This window comes from Hesperophylax consimilis, chromosome 18 (assembly GCF_061612785.1).
Source record: "Hesperophylax consimilis isolate HC1 chromosome 18, BYU_Hcon_1.0, whole genome shotgun sequence".
NCBI lineage: Eukaryota > Metazoa > Arthropoda > Insecta > Trichoptera > Limnephilidae > Hesperophylax > Hesperophylax consimilis.
The window spans coordinates 10,630,618-10,652,074 of record NC_142853.1 but is presented as its reverse complement, the minus strand read 5'-3'; the positions used below and the strand labels follow the sequence as shown (position 1 = coordinate 10,652,074).

The 21,457-nt window shown below is 35.0% G+C and overlaps 1 protein-coding gene across 1 annotated transcript in view; it reads right to left on the bottom strand.

The window, feature by feature from the left end:
* Positions 1-6,628: 6,628 nt before the first annotated feature.
* Positions 6,629-21,457, bottom strand: part of LOC149415344 (uncharacterized) — a 231,510-nt gene continuing 216,681 nt past the window's right edge. The window contains exon 5 of the mRNA XM_089642201.1: positions 6,629-9,625. Coding sequence (XP_089498327.1) covers positions 9,188-9,625 — 438 coding nt within the window. The 3' untranslated portion in view covers positions 6,629-9,187. The remainder of the gene's footprint in view (positions 9,626-21,457) is intronic.

Here is a 21,457-nt window from a genome sequence, read left to right as displayed (position 1 = left end):
AATGATACTTACTTCGTTTTTTGGGAAAGCAATTTTTTTTTCACATACAAATGTTCTTTGGTTACGAAAAACCTGAAAATATTTCATTTCCTCGTACTACCGTCATTACAAGCTGAAAATGCTGCTGGTGCAATGACAGAGGACTCAGCTGGCAGAGGATTGAACCCGTGACGCCCGGGTGGGAACCAGACGCATTTGTCTACTAGTCTATTAACTGGTTGATGTGGAGGATCCGTTAGGCAAGCAAAGAATCATTTTTTTTTATATTTTAGGAGGAAGGAAAGCTGGCATAGTAATAATAATAACATAACTTTGGAAACTCTGAAGGCACTAAAAATGTTTATAAGTCCAGGGTAATTTATTATCCCGCCCGTTGCCTTTTATTGCGGTCACAATGCATTACTAACACAATCACCAGGAACAAGATTACATGTAGATGAATGACGGCCTTGCCGAACGTCACAGCGGTGCTGCCAGGGTCTGTTATCTGTGTGAGGATATTGTATAAGCGCTTAATTAGCAGCAGACACATACCTGGACGGATGACGAACCTCGTGCTGGCACTGTTGGTGGACACGGTGCACTCTTTCGCTGCAGCAGCTGGTCCAGTTTCCTCACCACCTAGGATTCTTGCTGCAGAGTCTCCATCTTCTATCTTCGTATCACCTGTTCCTGTACTTCATCACCTGTTCATGTACTTCATTTTATTGGACTTAATTTCACTTATTTTTTTAATATTTATATTTTGTAATACCTGCATCAACTGTAAAGCGCCCCTGAGGTGATATCTCACAAAAGCGGCGCTATATAAATTATACAACAAATAAATAAATAAATAACTTTTGTATGGTACAGTTTTGTTCCATTTCACTTCAAGTGCACTTTACTATAATAGACCGAAAAACTATCCTAAAAAATCTTCCAAGAGAAAATACATGCCGCCGACGGGAATTGAAAGTCTTCGGCTTGCGGAATGTATTTTTTCAATTTGTATGGGTGTTTCAGGCTAATAATTATTTGTGTAATCCTTTGTGCTACGCACAAAAAACTTGTCTTTCAAACATTAGTTTATCATTAAAAATAGCAATTTAGGATTCAGTGTTCATATTCTTGAAATTACTCCTATATTGGTCCTTACATAATATTGATCAAATAACATGCAATAAAAAATGTACAGTTTATGAAAAGAGAACAAATAATTAACAATAACTATGCTTTATATCACAGGACAATACAAGATCATTAAAATAAGGCAGTTTATCTTCATAAAAAAACATTCTGAGTAGACATTACACACAAAAAGTACAATAAGGAGGAAACCGAAACCAAATAATTATCGGAAACTTGAGAATATGGCTTATTATAATATATTGAAAAGAAGTTAAGGCGATGCACTACGTAGTAATGCTAAATCATGTGTTTTTGGTTTGAAAATTTGGTCGCTTAGAAATGTTTCAGATGCTTTAATTAAATACTGCGAGTAGAATACATCTTGGCCTCTGAAATAATTGAGTATTTTTTTAGATAAGTCTTTTTATAAGCCCAGAAAAAAATAATGTACAAGGCCTATGAAAACTGCTTTAAAGTTCAAAATCTCCTTCTTACGAACCCATTTTCTTTTCGAACTGTCTGGAGCCAGTGACACATGGCATCCCCATTTGGGGTATGTTGTGAGGCTGAAGGTAATGGGGATGGGAAGGAGATGGGGAAGAGGAAGGTGGGGGAATATTCGGCTATTGAGAACTGGTCACCAAATAAGACTAATTAGGCTATTTCAAGCAACGTTACAATTCTGAATAGTGGTCTTACACCAGGGCGATACTGAGAGTATCTTCCACTCTGCAGGTGCCGCAAGTATGCTATATAATGGTAAAATGTGAATGGTAGCAGAAGACTAGGACGCCCGAGGAAGACATGGCACGATCAAGTGAATCAGATACTTTAGTCGGACCATGTCAAGAGTCAGAATAATAGAAGAGTATGTAGGAGACGATGACTGAATGTGAATGAGGCAACGAGTGTGTGCCAAGACCGAGTCGTTACGCGGTTCGTCCTCTCTGCCTACCCCTGTGGTGAAACGGTGTGATGGTTAGTTAGTTAGTTACTATATTAATTTAAATGACTAAATTGTGAAATAATAACAATTAACATTTTGAATAAATCGTGAAATAACAAACCGGGATTTGAACCCGCAACCTTCCCCCTCGACCACGGAGGTTTGTTGATCCGAATTAGGCGAATGGAGTGAAAAGTATTTATAAAATCTTATAATAAGATTATGGTTGTTTGTTTTACCTCCGGTCCATCCTACAACTGATGCACAAGAGGACCAGCATGGGCAACATGGCTTCACCCACTACAGCAAAATACATAATACAAAATGCCTACGGCAATATTGACTACCAGAACGTAATTAACATAATGGCTGGCCTGGCTGTGTTCTGTTGGAACTAATTACTAATGGATACCACACAACTTGATTTACATAAGTCGTAGAGAGATGTTATCACCCACTACTTTTTTCAATGGGAATTAGTAATTAACTAATTAGCATCACACAGTGTGACGTGTGACTGTTAAACTACAAACGTAGTACGAGTGTCTTAGGAAAAAATAAAATATATAGTTCTGTAACTACAGAGTTTTACAATAAGAGGTGTTATTTTGAATAGCCCGCTATTTCGGTAGATGTTACTTTTGAAGCTGTCATTTTTTAACATTTGACAAGTAGAAACTACGCCATTAATAAAAATGGAACGATACACGCTTCAACAACGCATTGAAATTGTTAAAATTCACTTGAATGAATCAAATGCAAATCATCTTGAGTGACGAGTCCCATTTCCACCTCGGTGGCTTCGTCAACAAGCAAAATTGTCGCATCTGGGGCTCGGAAAACCCAAGAGTTATTGTTGAAAAGCCTCTCTATCTTCAACGTGTGACTGTTTGGTGCGGTTTATGGTCCGGCGGAGTCATTGGACCTTACTTTTTCGAAAATGAGGCTGGAGCAACAGTTACGGTGAATGGATTGCGCTATCGAGAGATGATTAATGATTTTTTATGGCCGGAATTGGATGGTATTGATCTGGACAACGTTTACTTTCAACAAGACGACGCTACGTGCCACACAAGCAACGAAACCATTAATCTTTTACGATTGAATATCAAAATAACACCTTGTTATGATGCAGGGCTAGACTCCTTTTGTTTTAATATTTTATTCATTAATTTATTCTGCATCATCACATTTATCCTCGCCGATTCTCTAACCTAGTTAGGAACTGGGCGATTGTCGCGGGTATTGGTTTTGGTAAAATTTCGAATCATAATTTAAAATTTAAATTCTGTACCGGGCGGAAACAGAAAAAAAAACAAAAACACTTCCTTGCCTGCAGAGAAACCAGAGAGTGGGCCTGATCTCTCGGCAGACGACAGTCACAGTTTTCCGGAGTGAAATTGTTTGGGAATGGTTTCCCTTTAATCGGAGTGGCGAAGTCTAGTTTTATAGAGTCGTATAAATGGAGTAAAATACGAGGTTCCATAGTGGAATTGGTTCCGTGGCCCGTTCAAATATTGTAACCACGCGGCATCATGAATCGCAAACGGAGTCAGACGTGTGATCTGCTTGAATCCAACCCATCCTTTATGGGATGAAGAAGCCAGTGGCTTGAAATGTTGTGCCCGGTTACCGGAAGCCTAAGGATGGTATTCTTTCTCGCGGTTTGGCACTACGCCGACCGCATTTTCACCAGGGCCGTAGGGAGGCCTATTTTTCCTTGCATAAAGGAAATCCTCGCCAGGATACACGGATGAGACCGCGGGCACCAGATTCCTCTTCCTCAGTCGCCAGATTGCCAGTTTCCTGCCACGGACAGTCACCAGGAGGCGGAACTGACTCTTCCTCTTGCTCCGTCTGGAGCCCCCTGGAGCTCAGCCTGATGAGGTGCTGCTCCAGCTCGAGTGGGATGTTACTTAATTAGCTAGATAGATAAAGCGTGGTCGGAACCTTGGGGGTAAGCTTGTATCTGGCTTTTATTATATTGTTTTCATTATAACTCACACGGTAGAGTGTATAGACTTGTATTGTATTCGAAATAATATACATTAATGTTACTCTAAACCTTCTTTCCTTGACTCTAAATTACACATTGTAACCTGACACATTTCTGGTTTCGAACCCAACCCCCTGAGAACCCTGGGATCACAAACATTCTTGTGGGTATCTGACCCTCAAGAATTGGCGCTTCCAGTAATGGATAAAGTTTGTGATTCCACATTCATTATTATAACCTGAAATGTCTGGTGAGTATTGTAGGTTGCACGTAGCAGGTAACCTTAGCAACTACTCAACGTAGCAATTGGCGACCCACTTAAAACACGGCTATAAATGTGTCAGGATTGTGTTTTTTTTGGATGGTTTAGGGTTATTTTGTTCTCTTGGAGCTCTGATACATAACCTAAAATGTTAAACTTGTTTGTTAAATGTTAACCCGATAACTGAAAAAGTGACAGCAGTGAAATTGTTATCGCATGATTGTATGAATTTCTTATGTGCGTTGTTTTAAGGTATTGTGTGAATGTTAGGGATCATTCATCCTTTATGGTACCGTTAAATAATAAATTGAAACATGTTTATTTATTAATGCAGTTGACAACTGAATATTATTATACAAAAATAACAACGAAGTAACGGGAGTCGGTTCATTGCCATTAGTTCATAGCATGGGTTAATAGCAAATAATTTCAAATAAAAAATGTATATTCTAATTAGGTAATTGTTTTCATTTTGAAAAGTGATTCTTTTTTTTTTTATTCTCGTGTGGATTTAATACGAGAATAAATAATATTCTACGGAAAAATATAATAATGTAAATATAATAATAGTACGGAAAAACCAGGGCTGGCAAAAGAAATAAATATTTTATCAAGGTTGCCACATATATTTTATCAAGGTTGCCACAAATTTTTTCAAGGTTGCCACAAAATATATATTTTTTTACCTTATTTATCAAGGTTGCCACAAATATTTTTCAGGGTTGCGAAATTTTTTTTTATTAATTTTTAATTGGAAAAAGGTACGCACTATACTGATGTGTTTCTACTTAATGTACTTCTTTTGGGTTTTTGCTTTCTAGTATTGTCATAATATGTTATAGACAAGTTCTTTCGGATTTCGGAAACTAACGGTCATCTTCTTTTTCTATTTTATATCAAATATAACTTCTGACGTGATCATGTCTACTCCAATTCCGAATGTGAACAACGCTTCCAAGGAGGAGCTAATTAAGGAACTAACGGCGCGGTCAATCAAACCAGATAATACATTCCAAGTGTTACGCGCACAAGCGCGCGCTTTTAATAAAAAACAAAAACAAATTTCTAATGCAGATTCAGAGATTAATGATTCAGAATGTGACTCCGAGGTTGAAACGACGGGTAATAATTCGGACGGGGAAATAAATAGTGAAGTTAAGGGGAAGGTTACCCTAATTAAAGAAACCAAAATAATTTATAAGGAATCTTCGTCGCGTGGGCTTGGTAACTGGGATTACAAGTTCGATGGTAAAACCTGTGTGCGGGACTTTTTGAGTTTGTTAGATGAACAATATATAATATCCTAATTACCTCCACAATATCCCCCAAGGTGACATAGGCCCTGAGGCTGGGCCCTCAGCAAATCAGTGATGTCGACTGATTTCAGTGATACGGACTCATCTCGAGGAAGTGGTGAGCCGAGTAAAGAGAGAGTAAAGAAGAAAGAAAAAGTTTAAACTAAAAACAAAAAACCACCTAAAAAAAAAAATTTCACTTAACTGAAAAAAGTTTTTCTTCATTAAAAAATGATGCAATCAATTTTTTCTTTCAATTTTCTTAATTTTAATCTTTTTCTGGTTTATTTTATCCGATTATTTTTTATTTTCTCTAGTCCTAAATAATTTACTATAAACGTTAAAATTTGAATTGTGCAAAAAAAGGGACTTTTATTTACTTCTTTTATATTAAGACTTGGTCAGTCCAGCGCACCGGTGTAGGTGGTCGTTTTCTGCTTCTTTAACTTTCTTCTTGTGACTTCTTCAGTTTTTTTATTTTTATTTTTTTACTACTTAAAATAAATAGTATTTCTTAGTCCTCCTCACTAGGGTGACCTGTGCTGAGGCGGACTAAAGTTATGCATTTCTGTGTTATTACTTTTCTATGTCGTTCTGTTCAGAGTTTTTTCATTTCTCTTTCAGCCAGATTTTTATTCTTGATTTGTAATCATCAAATTTTCTATTCGCTTTTTATCAGTGGGAAGGATGTTGTGGAGTTTCGTCGCAAAATAAATATAATTTCTTTGTCTGAATGTGGTTTTATGACCTGGAATATTTTTTATGTCATTGTGATTTGACCTTGTTTGATGAATACGTGGTATTGTAGAGGTTTCAGTATTTTTGAATAGTTTCTACAGTATATTTGTTGTCCTTTTGTACAAGTTATATGCGAGGCATTCAAATAATTGAAATGGCGTGATAATTTTTATCTTGCCACATTGGGTAAATCCCACATTCTTCTTCTTCTCACAGTTATAAATAATATATATTATAATTAATAATACATAAAAAAATTCAAATTATTTTTATATTTTTAATCGAAAAAAAACACAAATAGATTAGATTAATCAAAACACTGATATTTTACAGTTGTTTTTTTTTTTTAACAAAAATATAAGAACAACCTGCATAAATTTTCAAATTATTAGTTATTATAATACATTAATTTATGCTGTTGAGAGCACAATTAATCTTTATAGTCAAAGTAAATTAAGAATGCTTCTTTTTCTTTATTGGTAGAATATAACCGTTAGCGGCAAGTGAATTCCTGTGACAAAGGGATTAAGATTTAAAAGAAAAAATAAAAGAGAAGCAATGATATAGTGTACAAGAGCGAAGCTAAAATTTGTCCTAATTAATATGAATTTGATGTAAATTTACACATTTAGTGACTGTTTTTACCAAAAACTGTACACATAAGAAAACTATTTCACAGATGATGAGGTAGGAAAATTAAAATCTTTTATTAAAAATCTGCATTATTAATATATTTTTTAGAAAAAATTAAGATATAATTGTTCCTTATCTAATGAACAATAAACAAAACTCTTATATTTGTTTGATGGCGTTGGTTAAAACAAAAAAAAAATACAACAACGAAAACATCTCTACATTTGTCAAATGTGTAAATTGGTATATGTTCCTAAGCGTTGTTTATTGTCGCTACAATATATTTTTACAATAAAAAATGATGTTTTATATAAAATATCTAAACAACGTTGTATGTCTTACTTTCGAAAACAAAAAAAATTTACATTACATAGATCTAATAATGCAAAAATACCAATTAAAAATCTGACACTGTTCGTTGGAACCGTAGATTTATTTGACCAAATTGTAATAATTTATAACCTGAAAAGGGACTATGAAGAATGATGACATCTTCACAATGCAACTATAATAATATATTTAATGTGTCAAGCCCATTTACAAGCGCACTTAGATTTGATTAAAACCCTTGTTTAATGAATTTACACATTTAAAAATAATAAAATAAAATAAATCATAGTTCAGTTCAGAGGTTTTTGCAGACATGAGAAAGCATTAATTATTACAATGTATTTTAACATTATTAATGAATTAACTATATGACTTTGCTAAACGTAACATTTAGAATAGGATTACATAATTAAGTGAGAAACTTAAATCCTAAAAATCACAGTTAGTTAACATTTATAATAAACGTCAGTTATATGCTAGTTTCCACATAAACCAAACTTTTAAGAGAAACGGCTGCGCCACTTTTTCATACGAAGTATGAAACTAAAGAGACAACTTTTGTAATTATTTGTGAGTAAACGATAATTACTTAAAAAAATAATTTTGCCCCATCTACTGTGCAAATAAAATAAATACTAATTGTTAAAAATGCATTGTGTTGTGGGTTCAAATTTAAATTACAAAAGCCAGGAACACAATTTTTTGTAAATAAATTACAAAATTTGTCCCAAAAATTACTTTTGTTGTGGGCTCAAATTTAAATTAAAAACAACAGGAACACAATTTTTTTGTAAATAAATTAAAAAAATTGTCCCAAAATCCATTTTTACAATGTATTTTTTTAAAAATCTTAGTCACTTACATAGTTGAAAGATTTTTTTTTTGAATAATTACCTCTCAAAAAATTGTCAAAATTGACTCGAAAATCGTGAAAATTTTTATTATTGGCCTATATTTAAAAATTTCAAACACAAATAAATAAAGTTGCACATATCCGTACTAGACATTTGCTATACCTTTATCGTTAAAAAACATAAATATTTAGTTTGGTCATGTATTATGGCCTCAAATCCAAATTTATGTTTTGTATGTCGGCCGCGCAGCCGTTTCTCTTAATATTTTTACACCTTTTTTAACAATCGCACACACTTTTTTATGTTATTTAAATGCTACTATAAAAATATTGAAATGAAAAGCGGTAAACAAATTGTTTTACATTCAAAACAGGAAGTGGCCTCACAAATTTAACGCGGTAGTGTATAAAATGACAAGTCGGTCATGTTTCAAATCCTACATGTTTTGAATACTTTTGAAGGACAGAACTAGTATTTGTCGAAAATATATCATATTGATGGAAAGTGATTATTTTTAGCACTTGTATGTATAATGTATATGGCAAATATCTGAATTAATGCGGGGTGTATCCGCAGGTACCCGAAAGACTTCAAATATCCTCACGAATCGTAGGTTTGGAGTAAAAAATGTAGACGTCATTTTGTTTTCCAGTGACATTTTATTTCAATTAAAAACAAACGAAAATATTTTTCATCACATGTCGTCAATGGGTACATTCTAGCGCATCACGTGACACGCACTCCGACTTGTTCCAGCAGTACTGTACAGACGAGACAGCACGAGTGCCACGTGATCCGTTGCGGCGTGAATCAGTGTGATCAGAGGCGACGTGTGATAAAACATGTTTTTTTTAATTGAAAAAGATGTCATCTACATTTTCCCTCCAAATATGCTCAGGAATCACTGGTTAAGGTCTTTCGGTTACTTGCTGAATTTATGAATTTAATAGTGGCCCCGATTTGCGTTTGTTTGTTTACACTCGTTGAAAGTACTAATAAACTTCACTATTACACATTATTTACTCACGCTACGAACTTGCTCAGTCTGTAATCTGTAATCACTTTCTGTAACGCTAACTGAAGTTCTAGGGCGTCTCTAAGCGGCATATTATTGAGCTGCGTCCCTATACTTCTTCCAAACATATCAAATTCCGTTTCTTTCGTTTCCTTGACATTTTCCGGTTTTTCTATTGGAACGTGACTTCCTAAAAAGGATCCGGGTCTAGGCCTTTTCGACGCAGGACCTAGATTATCGATGGGAACTTCGGTAATGGCGGAATTTTCAGAGGAGAGATATTGGTCGTCGGGCTGTTCAGCTTTGAAGTTGTCGGTGGTCTCAAACCAAGACGGATCGTCCGGAGTCTCATCGGAGTCTTCGTCGATGGCTTCCTTTTTGACTTTTACATCTACGTGCTCGATTTCCGGTTGCAGATTTGCCGTGGACGTCGAAGCTCCTGCTACCTGCAATACAAAATAATTTTCAAATTACTTTTTGCACATTTAATTGACACAAAAAGGACACGAAAGATATAATTTCAGTATTTGCTATGAAGATTATAAAACAGATTAAAAAAGTTTTTTTGGGTGGGGTACCCGGCTTCGCTCAGGGAGTTTATGTTATATTGTGTGGCAGTTGGAATAAAATGTTAACTTTAAAATATAAGGGGTATGTAGACCAATTTGTATATTTTCTCTTCACCGGATTCTGAATATTAAAGCTTTTAATTGACATGTTTGCCTTTTGAAATAGCCACTTCGGATTGGAATAGTCGTGAACAATATTTGGTCGATGAGTTCGTTTTCAGTAGTGGCTATGAGGCCGGTCTTCTGGTCAGTAGGATATGTGCCTTCGCCTATTTGTAAAAGTTTTTTAATGTTCTGGACTGTTCTAGAAATTTCTAGAGGGCAAAACTTCCAGCCCTTATTTCTTCAAACGCACATCCATGAGGTAAAAACGTGAACCTTCTTTATGGATGGGGGATAGAGGGAAACCACGCGCACATTGTTCACTTTCTTTTATAATATATATATTGATTGATTAACATAATAATTGATTGATTTTTTTTAAATAAATTAAAGATATTTTTTACATTTTTAAATAAAAATACATTTACATTTATAATATTACAATATTTAGCACATTTAAAAAATATTCACAACAATGGCTAGGTACGTACATCAAAAACTTCATCTATATACAATATTATAATCATCAAAAATCAACCCATAATACATCTGTTTTAAAATGTCAACTTTTTGACTGAAGAGTGTCCTGGCAAAATTTTTTTCTGTACAAATCTGCTGTTTATTCTGAGATTGAGGAAGTTTTGAACATTTTCAAAACAGGAGCAAGATCATTGTGAGATTTCGAAAAACTGCCCGTCTCCTCCACCCCTTCAAGCAGAAGGACGCCCGGGCAACGCCGGGATCTTAGCTAGTTTAAAATATAGGACTCTGCAAATAATAGGTAAATAATTAATACAATTTTTGCACATAAGTAAGAAAATTATACAATATTAAATTACACACAATTTTGTGAACGCTGTGGACATAAAAAAGACTTTTTTCCCGATATACAAATAACAAAACAAAAATTTAACAATCGGTAATTTTTATATTTTAACAAAATATTAGCTATCGAAGAAAGCAAACACTTTGTGTTCTGAAAAAGGTTGAGTGCACCCGAAACCGGTCGACCAGTATAACCCAATAAAGTGGTTTAAAACAAAGTAAAAAAATATTTAAAAATTTTAGTTGTACATCGTAATAATTACACTACTAGGAAGCCCGAGTGTTGTCTTTCCACTCTCGTATCGCGCAGTTGTTGCTTGGATATCATTTTGTTGGTAGTGGCTGCGTTCATCCATTGCCAGTACATTCATACCATTACCCACTCCATCCAGGGGAAAATAGTCCTACTGAAAAAAAAACATTCTAACATCTTTGGGGCAATAAACCGGCAAAGGAAGAATGGAAGTAGACTGAATCTTGTAGAAATGAAATCTCTGGGGCGTATGTGTGGTAAAATCATTTATATCAGTGTTATAAGGTTGGAGATCCGGAATAAATAATAAGATAACAAAGAAAGGGACGCTTAGATGGATGGTAAAATAAAAAGGAGTGTAGTGACGCAAAAGTCGAAAACACCCAGGGAAGACAACAACTGCAGCACGATCAACTGAACTAAATACTTGAGTAGTGTATTGCCAAGAGTCTACATAACAGAAGAGTATGTATGGCACGATTTATGAATGTCAATGAAGCAAGGAGTTTGTGCCAAGAGAGAGAGAGGGATGTGTGTTACACAAGCGGGCAAATGGCGGGATGTTAAGTTATCTATCTTTGGGGTTAAAGATACCTCGACGTGTGCCATCTTCCTGGCTAACTTAACCCTTCGCTCTAACGTAGACGTCGGTACCCCAAAAGTACCGGCTGCTAATTTGTAACCCATTGTGATTTCCAATACTGCTCGGACAGCTTTCTCCATCTCCTCCTTCGGCCAAGACCCCCTCGTAGACTTCCTGACGTATGTTCTGACCATTCTGTAGGCAAACAATATAATTTCAGATATCCATACAAGGGATATATATATACGGGGAAGAGTTTGCATATATTTAATATTGGCAACGCGAACAGGGCACGAAACGTGTGTACTTTCAAAATAGATGAATTAAGAAAAAAATTCCAGTGATTAACTTAAAAAATGAGCTTATACGCACGCAATTGCGCAATACTACAATGCATTAACACGTTGAACGCCATGTAGGTCACCGGTGACCTCATAACGAAAATCGTAATTTTTCTCCCATAGCGACATGACGGTTACCGGTGACCGCAGTTAATTTTCTTGATTTTCATGGAAAATTTTGGTAAAAAAAAGGAATACGTTTTGATGGTCGCCGATGCCATCTGAGTATTTTTTTTTCAAATTTAAAATGGTAATTTTTCTTCATTTCCACAATGGTGTTCGACGTGTTAAGTAAAGTTTGATGTAATAAGCTTACCTAATCGTTTATTCAAGCCGATACCAGAACTACAAAATTGAATCGTCAAAATTCTCAATTTCACAAGCTAGCACAAAAAATAACTTGGAAGCTCCCACACAATACAGCTGTGGCCGTGATGCTGAAGTCGATTAGCCTACCAACATCCCCCGTTTTGCCCCCTACTTTGTCTAGCCCCGTACACCATTATGCCCCGCATCCCCGCCCCACATTTCCCGGTTCACTGTCTTGCCCTGTACCCGCTTAGACCAGCGCTCCAGTGTTTAAAGAGTCCATTGGCCTACCAATTCCCCGTATTGCTCTCACTTCGTCTAGTCCCGTACACCGTTTTGCCCTTCACTGCAAACTTCCCCGCCCCATATTGCTCTCACTTCGTCTAGTCCCGTACACCGTTTTGCCCTGCACTGCAAACTTCCCCGCCCCACATTTCCCCGTACTCCGTCTTGCCCCACACTCGTTTGGCCCAGCGCTCTCCGTTGGTAGGGTTAACTCATTTCAAATATCGGAACAGATATTTTATTACAAGCAATGTGTTTTTAAATTTGACTTTTTTTAAAGTTTTCGAGTAAATCGAATCATATCAGGATAATATCAGCTGTTATAATTTTTTTTCAAGATGCATAGAAGCAGGGTAGAAAAAAGTGATGATCGAAATTTTTTTTAACCCTTTGGTTGCCAAAAAAAAAATTGAAATGCCATGATGAAAAATAAAGTTTTTTTTTGGGTTTACATGCGACTGATTTTTTTTAAATTTGACTTAAAAAATTCCAACTTCAGACTGAATTTAATCGAAAACGAGACTTAATCAAATCGAAAAAGGTATACTTCAAAATCGACTCCGAATTTGATACGGATTCACCAGTTTTACGCTTGTAACACTAGTTTCCGGACACCGCGTAATCACTTTGTAAACCCTTTATCACGAAAACATATTAGGCAGCACGTTTAACATCGTAGTATTGTTAGGATATTGTGCTTACCATTGAGAAAATTTCGTCCTCAAGGACAACATTTACAGAATCAGCAAAGGATTCCGTCTTTGATGAACTTGCAATGTAACATGGATCTGGATTGGAAGAGGAGGTGGTAAAATAAATATCATGATAATTTTGAGTTTCGCATATTGTTGAAATTTCTATGTAATGTTTCATAACTTTGAGTATTTCTGTTTTAGCTCGTAATTGGAGTTGATCGGAAATTTTCTTAAAATCACCTGCAAGTGATAAAAAAAATAGTTGGTCTTGATACTTTTCATAATTATCTGATTTTTCAGTCAGTTTCATATTTATATTCGTCGATAATTTATCTTTCAAAACTTCTTCCACAGCTGTGATTAATTTTCGTTTTCTATGTAACTGACTTTTTTTTATTGAATCGTGAGATCTGTTATTTGGCACTGCGGTAGAAGGTTCTGTTTTATCCTTTTCGGGTCTTTCTTCAAGTAATGGTATCAAGAAAGACAATTGTTTGAAATATGTATAAGGTCGGACATTCAATGTCGTTGAGCAACTCTTAGATTTTTTATTTTTTTTAGCGTATCTAGTAAACCCGTCTCTTAATATTTTCCACTTCTTTTGTAATGATTTAACTGAAATAAAAAACAAACAAATTAATTTTTTTAATATTACTGAAACGTTAAATTCTTTAAAATGTTTAAGGACGGGTTGTTTCACAGAATTTCAACAATTCATTAAATTTCAAAGTGGATTTTCAAGTTCTGCTAAGGTTCTATTTCAGTTTTGTTGAACATCTGACCAATAATGATATAATAACAGAACTTTAAAATATAATTTGAAATTTGATGAATTGTTCAATCCCGTACTTTACCGTAGGTACTAGGAGGTTAATATCAGCTGTTTATTGTTAAAATGTGTCGATGCGTAAACCCGGGTCAAAACGTTTATTAACAGTTAAATGCCAAAAAAATGATTTTTAGTTTCTCAGTGTGATTTAGATTCACCAGTTTCCAGTTTGAACTACGAGTTTCCGGTCACTGTTTATAAAATAAGATAATAAGATCTGATAAAAATATTAAAAGGGTGATCATAAAAAAATTATATTAAATGGACAACTTACCCATTTTATTCTTTTCTTCTACAGTTTTCTCATTAAAATTTGGTACTAACTGCTCACATACGGTTATCCATGCATTCATTTTTAAAAGTTTATCGCAATGTTCCTTCATTTTGTAGTTCCAGATGCATTCTTGAGATTTCATCGCGTTTATGAATTCGTGGTTATCACAGTCAAAATCGACGTCCATTTTGTTACAATCCGAGAACGAACGACCGCGGGAAAATGGCGGCAGAACAAAGCGCGGGAACAAAGCGGGACGGAAGATACAGGCCAACTGCCCGGGCAGTCGAACCCAACAGCTGGAGCGGTCCGTATATGCATAGCGCAGAGATGCTCAACATTCTAACTAGGGATGTAACGATACTTCTTTTAGCCGATCCGATACCGATCATAGTATTCAATAATCGGCGATACCGACATGACCTGAACACTACTATCACTCGATAGATTACAAAAATGTTCAGAAAATATCGTATAATTTGGCTAATTTACATAGCGTCGTTTTCGTGAAAAATCATCTCAAGGGCGCTGTACAAATATATTTCTTAAATAGTAAAATATTTAAAAAAAGATAAAGTAATGTGGAAGATGAAGATAAATGTATTTTTGCAAATTTCTATATGGATTTCTTAAATTGGAAAGAAAATTTGAATTTTAAAATCATATATACACGGTGTTCGGAAACTCGTAGTACAAGCGGGAAACTGGAGAATCTACACCACATGGGGAACCCAAATAAACATAAAGTTTTTTGATTTGAGCATTTTCACCAAAAAAAAAAAATAATAAAACCAAAAAAAAATATTTTTCGACTATTTCAGGGTTAAAATTTTTTCGTCATTCGATCTGAGACGCCGACGTAACGGATAGGAATTATTATTAGCATAGGTAGTTACTCACAATATGTAGCGATGTTCCGATCTCCAATTCAAAACACAAACACGTCAAATTATTTTAAATGTTCACCGTTAACTTCCAAGCACAGTTGTGTCCGTCTGATGATTGATTATTGCACTATTTGAATCATGTCGGAGTTAATTTTTATCTCGTTGAAGGCTCGATGATAAGTGTCAAAATCAAAACATTACAAAAACGTACAACTGTTTTCAAACACTCACAACAACTTTCCAACAATCTTAAAGTATCACTATAGAAACAATAATAACGCATATTAAAATACACAAATTTCGACCACAATTTTGTTTGAGGATAAAACCTTCCTTCCCAAGGACTGGAGTCAACCGCGCTAACACCTGAACCAAATCCCAATTGGGTAAGACCGACGTTTATTTAGTATGTGTATGTGCGATGGCCACCAAAAATGCATTGTCATCGACAACGAGTCTATCTGCCAACATTCAGCTCGATCGAATGTTGGAAAGTGGGTAATTTCCACGTCAAGATTTGCATTTATTTATTCTAGTGAAATTCAGATGGACGTATTTAAAAAGAGAACATTGTTATGTTGTTAATTATGGTCTAGGTAATTTTAATATGAACATGAAAAAAACGTACTTTGAACATTGTAAATATAACTTTCTATTTGCGAATTCGCATGTCGAACAGTAAAAGAAATACCTACCTAATTTTAACAGTTAAGTAGATCCAATTTAATCACATTTGTATTTTAAATATCAGACATTTTGAAAAACTAGAAAATATTTCAATCACAGCTTTATCACAGCACTCAAAAACGCACCGTAGAAGATTTTTTTTAGTTCATCGTTATAAATATACAGACTGTGTTTTGGTCAAAGACGTAGCAAATAGTGACGAGTATCTCATACAAGATGCACTACAAATGTTCCATACAAAAACAAATATGATAATTCTTTTGGACTTATCTCAAACCATATCAAACAAGTTATTTTCAGACGAATTTTTAATCTTCTTCTTCTTCCTAGCACTATCCCAACTCATTGCCTAGGTAGGCTGTTGGGGTCGGCTCTTCTCGTTCTCAGTTTATAGCTTCTTCGGTTCTGAGTGTCGCTTTCATCTAGGCCGTTTCTTTGTAGGATTTTGGAGCATTGGGTCATCCAGGAGTTCTTTGGTCTACCTCTGGATGACTGTCTTTGAAGCTCTATAGACATTGCCTGCTTCACTGTGTGGTCTGGTGGTCTCCGTCTTATGTGCCCATACGATCTTAACTGTCGTTCCTCTAGCTTACTGTTTATGTCAGTGACACCCAGGCTACCACGAATGCGTGAGCTTTTAATTTTATCTTTTAATGATACTCCTGCCGTCCATCTAAGCATCATCCATCTATCCATCCAATAAAATACAAAATATTTCAATCCGCTTTTTTTTCGCTAAGATTTCATTTTTTTTTAATGTCTCAGGGAACGCTCATAGGTCTACTTCTATTTTCCTGTTTCATTTTTTACACTGAAGAGATAAACCTACAGGAGAGTGATCTAGACCGATTTTAAAAATGTCCCGCTACCTCACAAAACATATTTGTACAAACTCTTTTTCTTTCATTAGGTTTTGTATTAAGTACAACAAAGGTTTTTGTATTACAACGAAAGGTTTTGTATCAATACAAATATTTTAAGGTGGTGATGTACAGGGCCAGCCAAGCGGCGACTGGCGCTAGTCAGAACCATATCTCCTTGGCAAGCAGGCGCCCGGAGCGAACCGCCCCAATTGCACCTGTACGGGACCGGAACTGGTGAGGTGATTATGTTTGAATATTGGCACTACATTATCCAGCCATATCCCAGGATACGAAAATATTCTGGGGAAAATATACGTTGGCAGTACTTTCAACACCTCGTTTCAGTATTGGAGCATCTCATACAAACTGATTCTGAAATCATGCCGTGCCTAAAAGGCAAAATAAATCGTTCGTAAGAATGTTCACCAGAGTGATTGTAATCTTTTTTTTATGTAGCAAAGAACCGAGGGTTTAAATCACTGGTATAGAGACTGCGCAACTGCTTGGCGAGGGGAGAGAGCGAGACGGGGTATACGCCAATCGCCCGAATAGACAGGGGCACGGTGAACTCAATTTCAGATATATCAGTTCAGATTATTTGAAAAGATACTAAATCTTTTTATAAACACTTCTCTAACATCTTTCCAAAACCCCAGAGAAGCAAATATTGTACAAATTATTAAATGTGCCTACTACAGATTTATACGAACTAAAAATCGATGTAATTGTATTGTATTACATCGATGTATTGTAAAAATGTAATGTTGCGCCCAGCTTCATGACTCCGATTACCGGGCCTGTATTCAGGTTAGCATCGACCAACAAAAACCAAATGCAGCTCAGTTACCCTAACATAAATAAGCCTAATGTTTTCATTTCTAATTATGTTCACGAAATACTTTACCATGTTAACTATTTTTATAGCTTTTAACGAATGCAAGTCTTTGTGTAAATCCTAAATTACACTATGCAAATTAAATTTAAAACTCGACAGCTGCCGTGTACAGTTATCTCGTAAATATGTTAATCCGTAGCGCACAGCTGATGGACAAAAATAACAGCTAGGTCCTTTCTACCAAAGGAGGTCGTTTACAGGTAACATAAGCTACCTGAGCAGGTAAACCCAGGTGGTCAATTAACACAATGCGTTCAGGTGCGCAGGTATGAAAGTAAATACTTTACCGTTTTCACCTGGTATCTCCAACAAAACTCCGCGTAAGCGATTGTTAGATTATTTTTAGGGGCTTAAAATGAAGAAAAAAGGAACGGCTTGTTAATAAAAGTGTTTAAAATTTTCCATTTACATTATTTGTCTGCTCGGAAGATTCTCATTTCTGAGCACAAACTGCCTCCTGTTTTATATTATGTTTTAGTTTTAATTTTCTTGTTTTGTCCTGTCCTGCTGGTATTGTTATTCTTTGTTTTGTCACCGCTTTGTAACTGTACATTTAATGTTATATTATTAGATCTAGGCGCACTGAAAGAAAATTTTTAAGAACATTACCAGCGGCCGAGAATTGTAATTTCGTCAAAAGACGGTCTCGCAATCGGACGTTTTTTTAGAACGAGATAAAAATACCGTATTCATTCCACTGCGAGCCGTACACCCCGCGCGACTGACGAAGCCTACAGCATGGTTCCGATGAAATAACAATCATTGTTGTTGTTGAATTCTCGGTTCTAGCTTTCTTCTTTATAAGTAGTTACATACATATTTGTAAGTTATACGCCGGAGTGCGTAAATATAAATAAATACAAATGCAGTGCGTTGATATAGTAGATACAAAATAGGTAGGTATTTGAATATTTTTATTCATTTGTTTTTTTTTTTAAATTTTATTTTACATAGGTTTTACAAAAGTGAGTAACATTTAGTATGATAGTAAAAATCTCTCGTTTTTACATATTTATTCGTTTGTACGATAGGTATTAGCAGTAATTTTTTTTAATACTTATCTTTAAAGTTTTACTTGATTTTATACGTATGAAATTGAAAATGGGGTTTATTCCTTACAACTGAAGTAGTATATGTATTAAAACTAGGTTTTATTTCCAACTATTTTCTACGGTACCTACCTACATATAGTTTTACGATTGCATAATATTGTATCGCTTTCATGTATTTGTTTTCATGGTTAACGGAGGCAAAAAGACCTGACTATTTACAGTCGAATCGGTCCCCTCAATCGTACCACGAGTTTCCAAACACTGTGTAATATACAATGTAATGTTGTACGCATTTAACTCGCGTAACGCCGGTCATTAATGCCAGTATTTACTGCTTATATGTTCTACGATATTCATAGTTTAACCAAGAGTTATCTGACACCGAGTAAAATATGGTTGTAGGTGTGTAACTTGCGAAACGCCGGGAATTATTGCTAGTTTATGATTACAGCGATTTTAACAGTTGAATCGGTTACCGTAATTTCACCACGCGTTACCCGACAACCTGTATATAAGGTAATGTTGCTTGCGTGTTACTCGCGCAACGCCGGGTAGTAAATTATTGTTTATAATTACCGCAGTAATTACAGTTGAATCGGTCACTGTAATATACCATGCATTTCCGGACACCATGTATACAAGGGTATGGTTTTGTAAGTATATCTCGCGTAACGCCGGGCGGGAATAATTGCTAGTTTATAAATACCGCAATATTCACGGTTTCGGTCACCATAATATCTATGATTCACACTATATTTTAGGTATTACCTATTTACATAATAAAATAATAATAATATCAATGTAAATTACACATACCGACGGAATTTCAGAGACAATATTTGCTTTAGAATCACAATCATCCGTTGGTAGTTGATTCTTTTCCCTGGAAATCAAACAACACAAAATTATCGCTAAATGATAAAAAATATATTCGTATTCTGACTGATTCGTTCGAACGACCCTGTAGAATATAAGTACGTACAGTTTACACGGATAATTAAATATCACTAACCTTTGTTTTTTCTGAAAATATTTCTCCCACGTACGTCTTTGATGTCGTAATTTATGTTTTCTGAGAAAACTTTTTTCCATTGGTCTTTTCCTCCCCATTTTTAAAGAGGAATTTCTTTAACTATACCGGCACTAACCAAACAACCGCTCGCCGCCCTGTCGCAACGGATACTGACAAAATTTCGGCTTGCGCCGAGTTAATAGGAATGCACGAACGCGAATCGAAATTAATTACTATTATATACTTTAAAAATATTTTTTTTTTTCATAAATTATTTCTAATGTTTCAATAATGTCTTAGTAAATTATTTTTGTAAATAAATCTGAGCTATACCAATTTGTAAGACCATATAAATAGTCAAATTGAGGAATTTTCGTCACAAAACGCGTGCTCGGATTTATTTATTAGTAATTTTATTTGAAGCAAATACAAAATTCTTATAGATACGATCCGTAGATAATTTTTCGATTATTTATACTGTATAATTATAAGATTTTAAATATTTGTTGTATAATACAAATTCACCTTTGAAAAGAAAATTATATAATTAATTAATACTATGATAATAAAATAATATTATTTTTCAAAATTTAACGTCTTGCTTTAGTAGATAAAATAACGATCTTTCGAAATATGTTTGTGTTTTTTTGTAGAAAAGTGTCCATACGTCTAAAATTGGCCTTAAAATTAAAAATTTCAGTTCGAGTCTACCTATTTCGCCTTATTCTTTTATATTAAAGCGCACTTGAAATGAAATGACACTAAACTGCGCTATATAAATGCTATGTTATTATGATTATTACATAACTGATAAACAACTTTTAATATATGGTAAATGGTAAGTATCGAATTATATAAAATATTCGGTCTTATTCATAAAAATCAACAAGTAAAAAATATATTTTTTTACTATAATACATCTATTTTTCAATTTTCGACCAGTTGTGAAAGACGGCGTGATGGTTAGTTAGTATAAAAAATATAGCCGTCAAGGAAAGCCAGGCAGATATAAAATATCGAAAAAAAATTTAAACGAAGTGAAAATGAAAATAAACAAGTCTTATTTTTTTAATGATAAAACAACAATTCGCACTCACTTGATAATTTAGTTTGGGTTCAATAATTTGTTCTGTTGCAATGTGCATCATCTTTCTGAATGGACTGCAAGCTATCTCTATTTAGCCTACAATCTCTTTTGCGTTTGTTAATTGCTTCAGGGTGTTTTTCACGATATATTTTTTGTCGCGCTTTTTTTAGAGCATCCACTCCACTCTAAAGTTTCGAAATTTTGACATTATTCAATAAATATCAAAATATGTGATGAAATGAATTATAAATATCATTATATGACTGATACGTCTTTGATTTAATAGATTTTTATAACCGAATTATAATATCCGAAAACCGAATTGACATTTGGCGCCATTTGCAAAAGTTATAGCGTTTTCCAAAAGGGTGATTACTTTTGCCCCACCTTGTATTTGATAATAACACTTATCTCTGTGGACGGGATTCTTCTTCTTCTTCAATGGCGCTACAGCCCATTTCGAGCCTTGGCCTCCTTTAACATGAGCCTCCACCGCCCTCTGCCCTCGGCCGTCGTCTTCCAATCTGCAACATGGAGTAGTCCTCTGGCATCGTCCTCCCATCTCAGCCTAGGTCTGCCCGCCTTTCGTTTGCCTCCCGGGTGTCCTATTAGAACCTTCTTTGGTACACGTGTGCTTGGCATTCGGTGCACATGTCCGTCCCATCTTAGTCTTTGGAGCCGTAAATGAGTAGAGAGTCTGGGAGCTTGGTAGATGTCATATAGCTCCTTA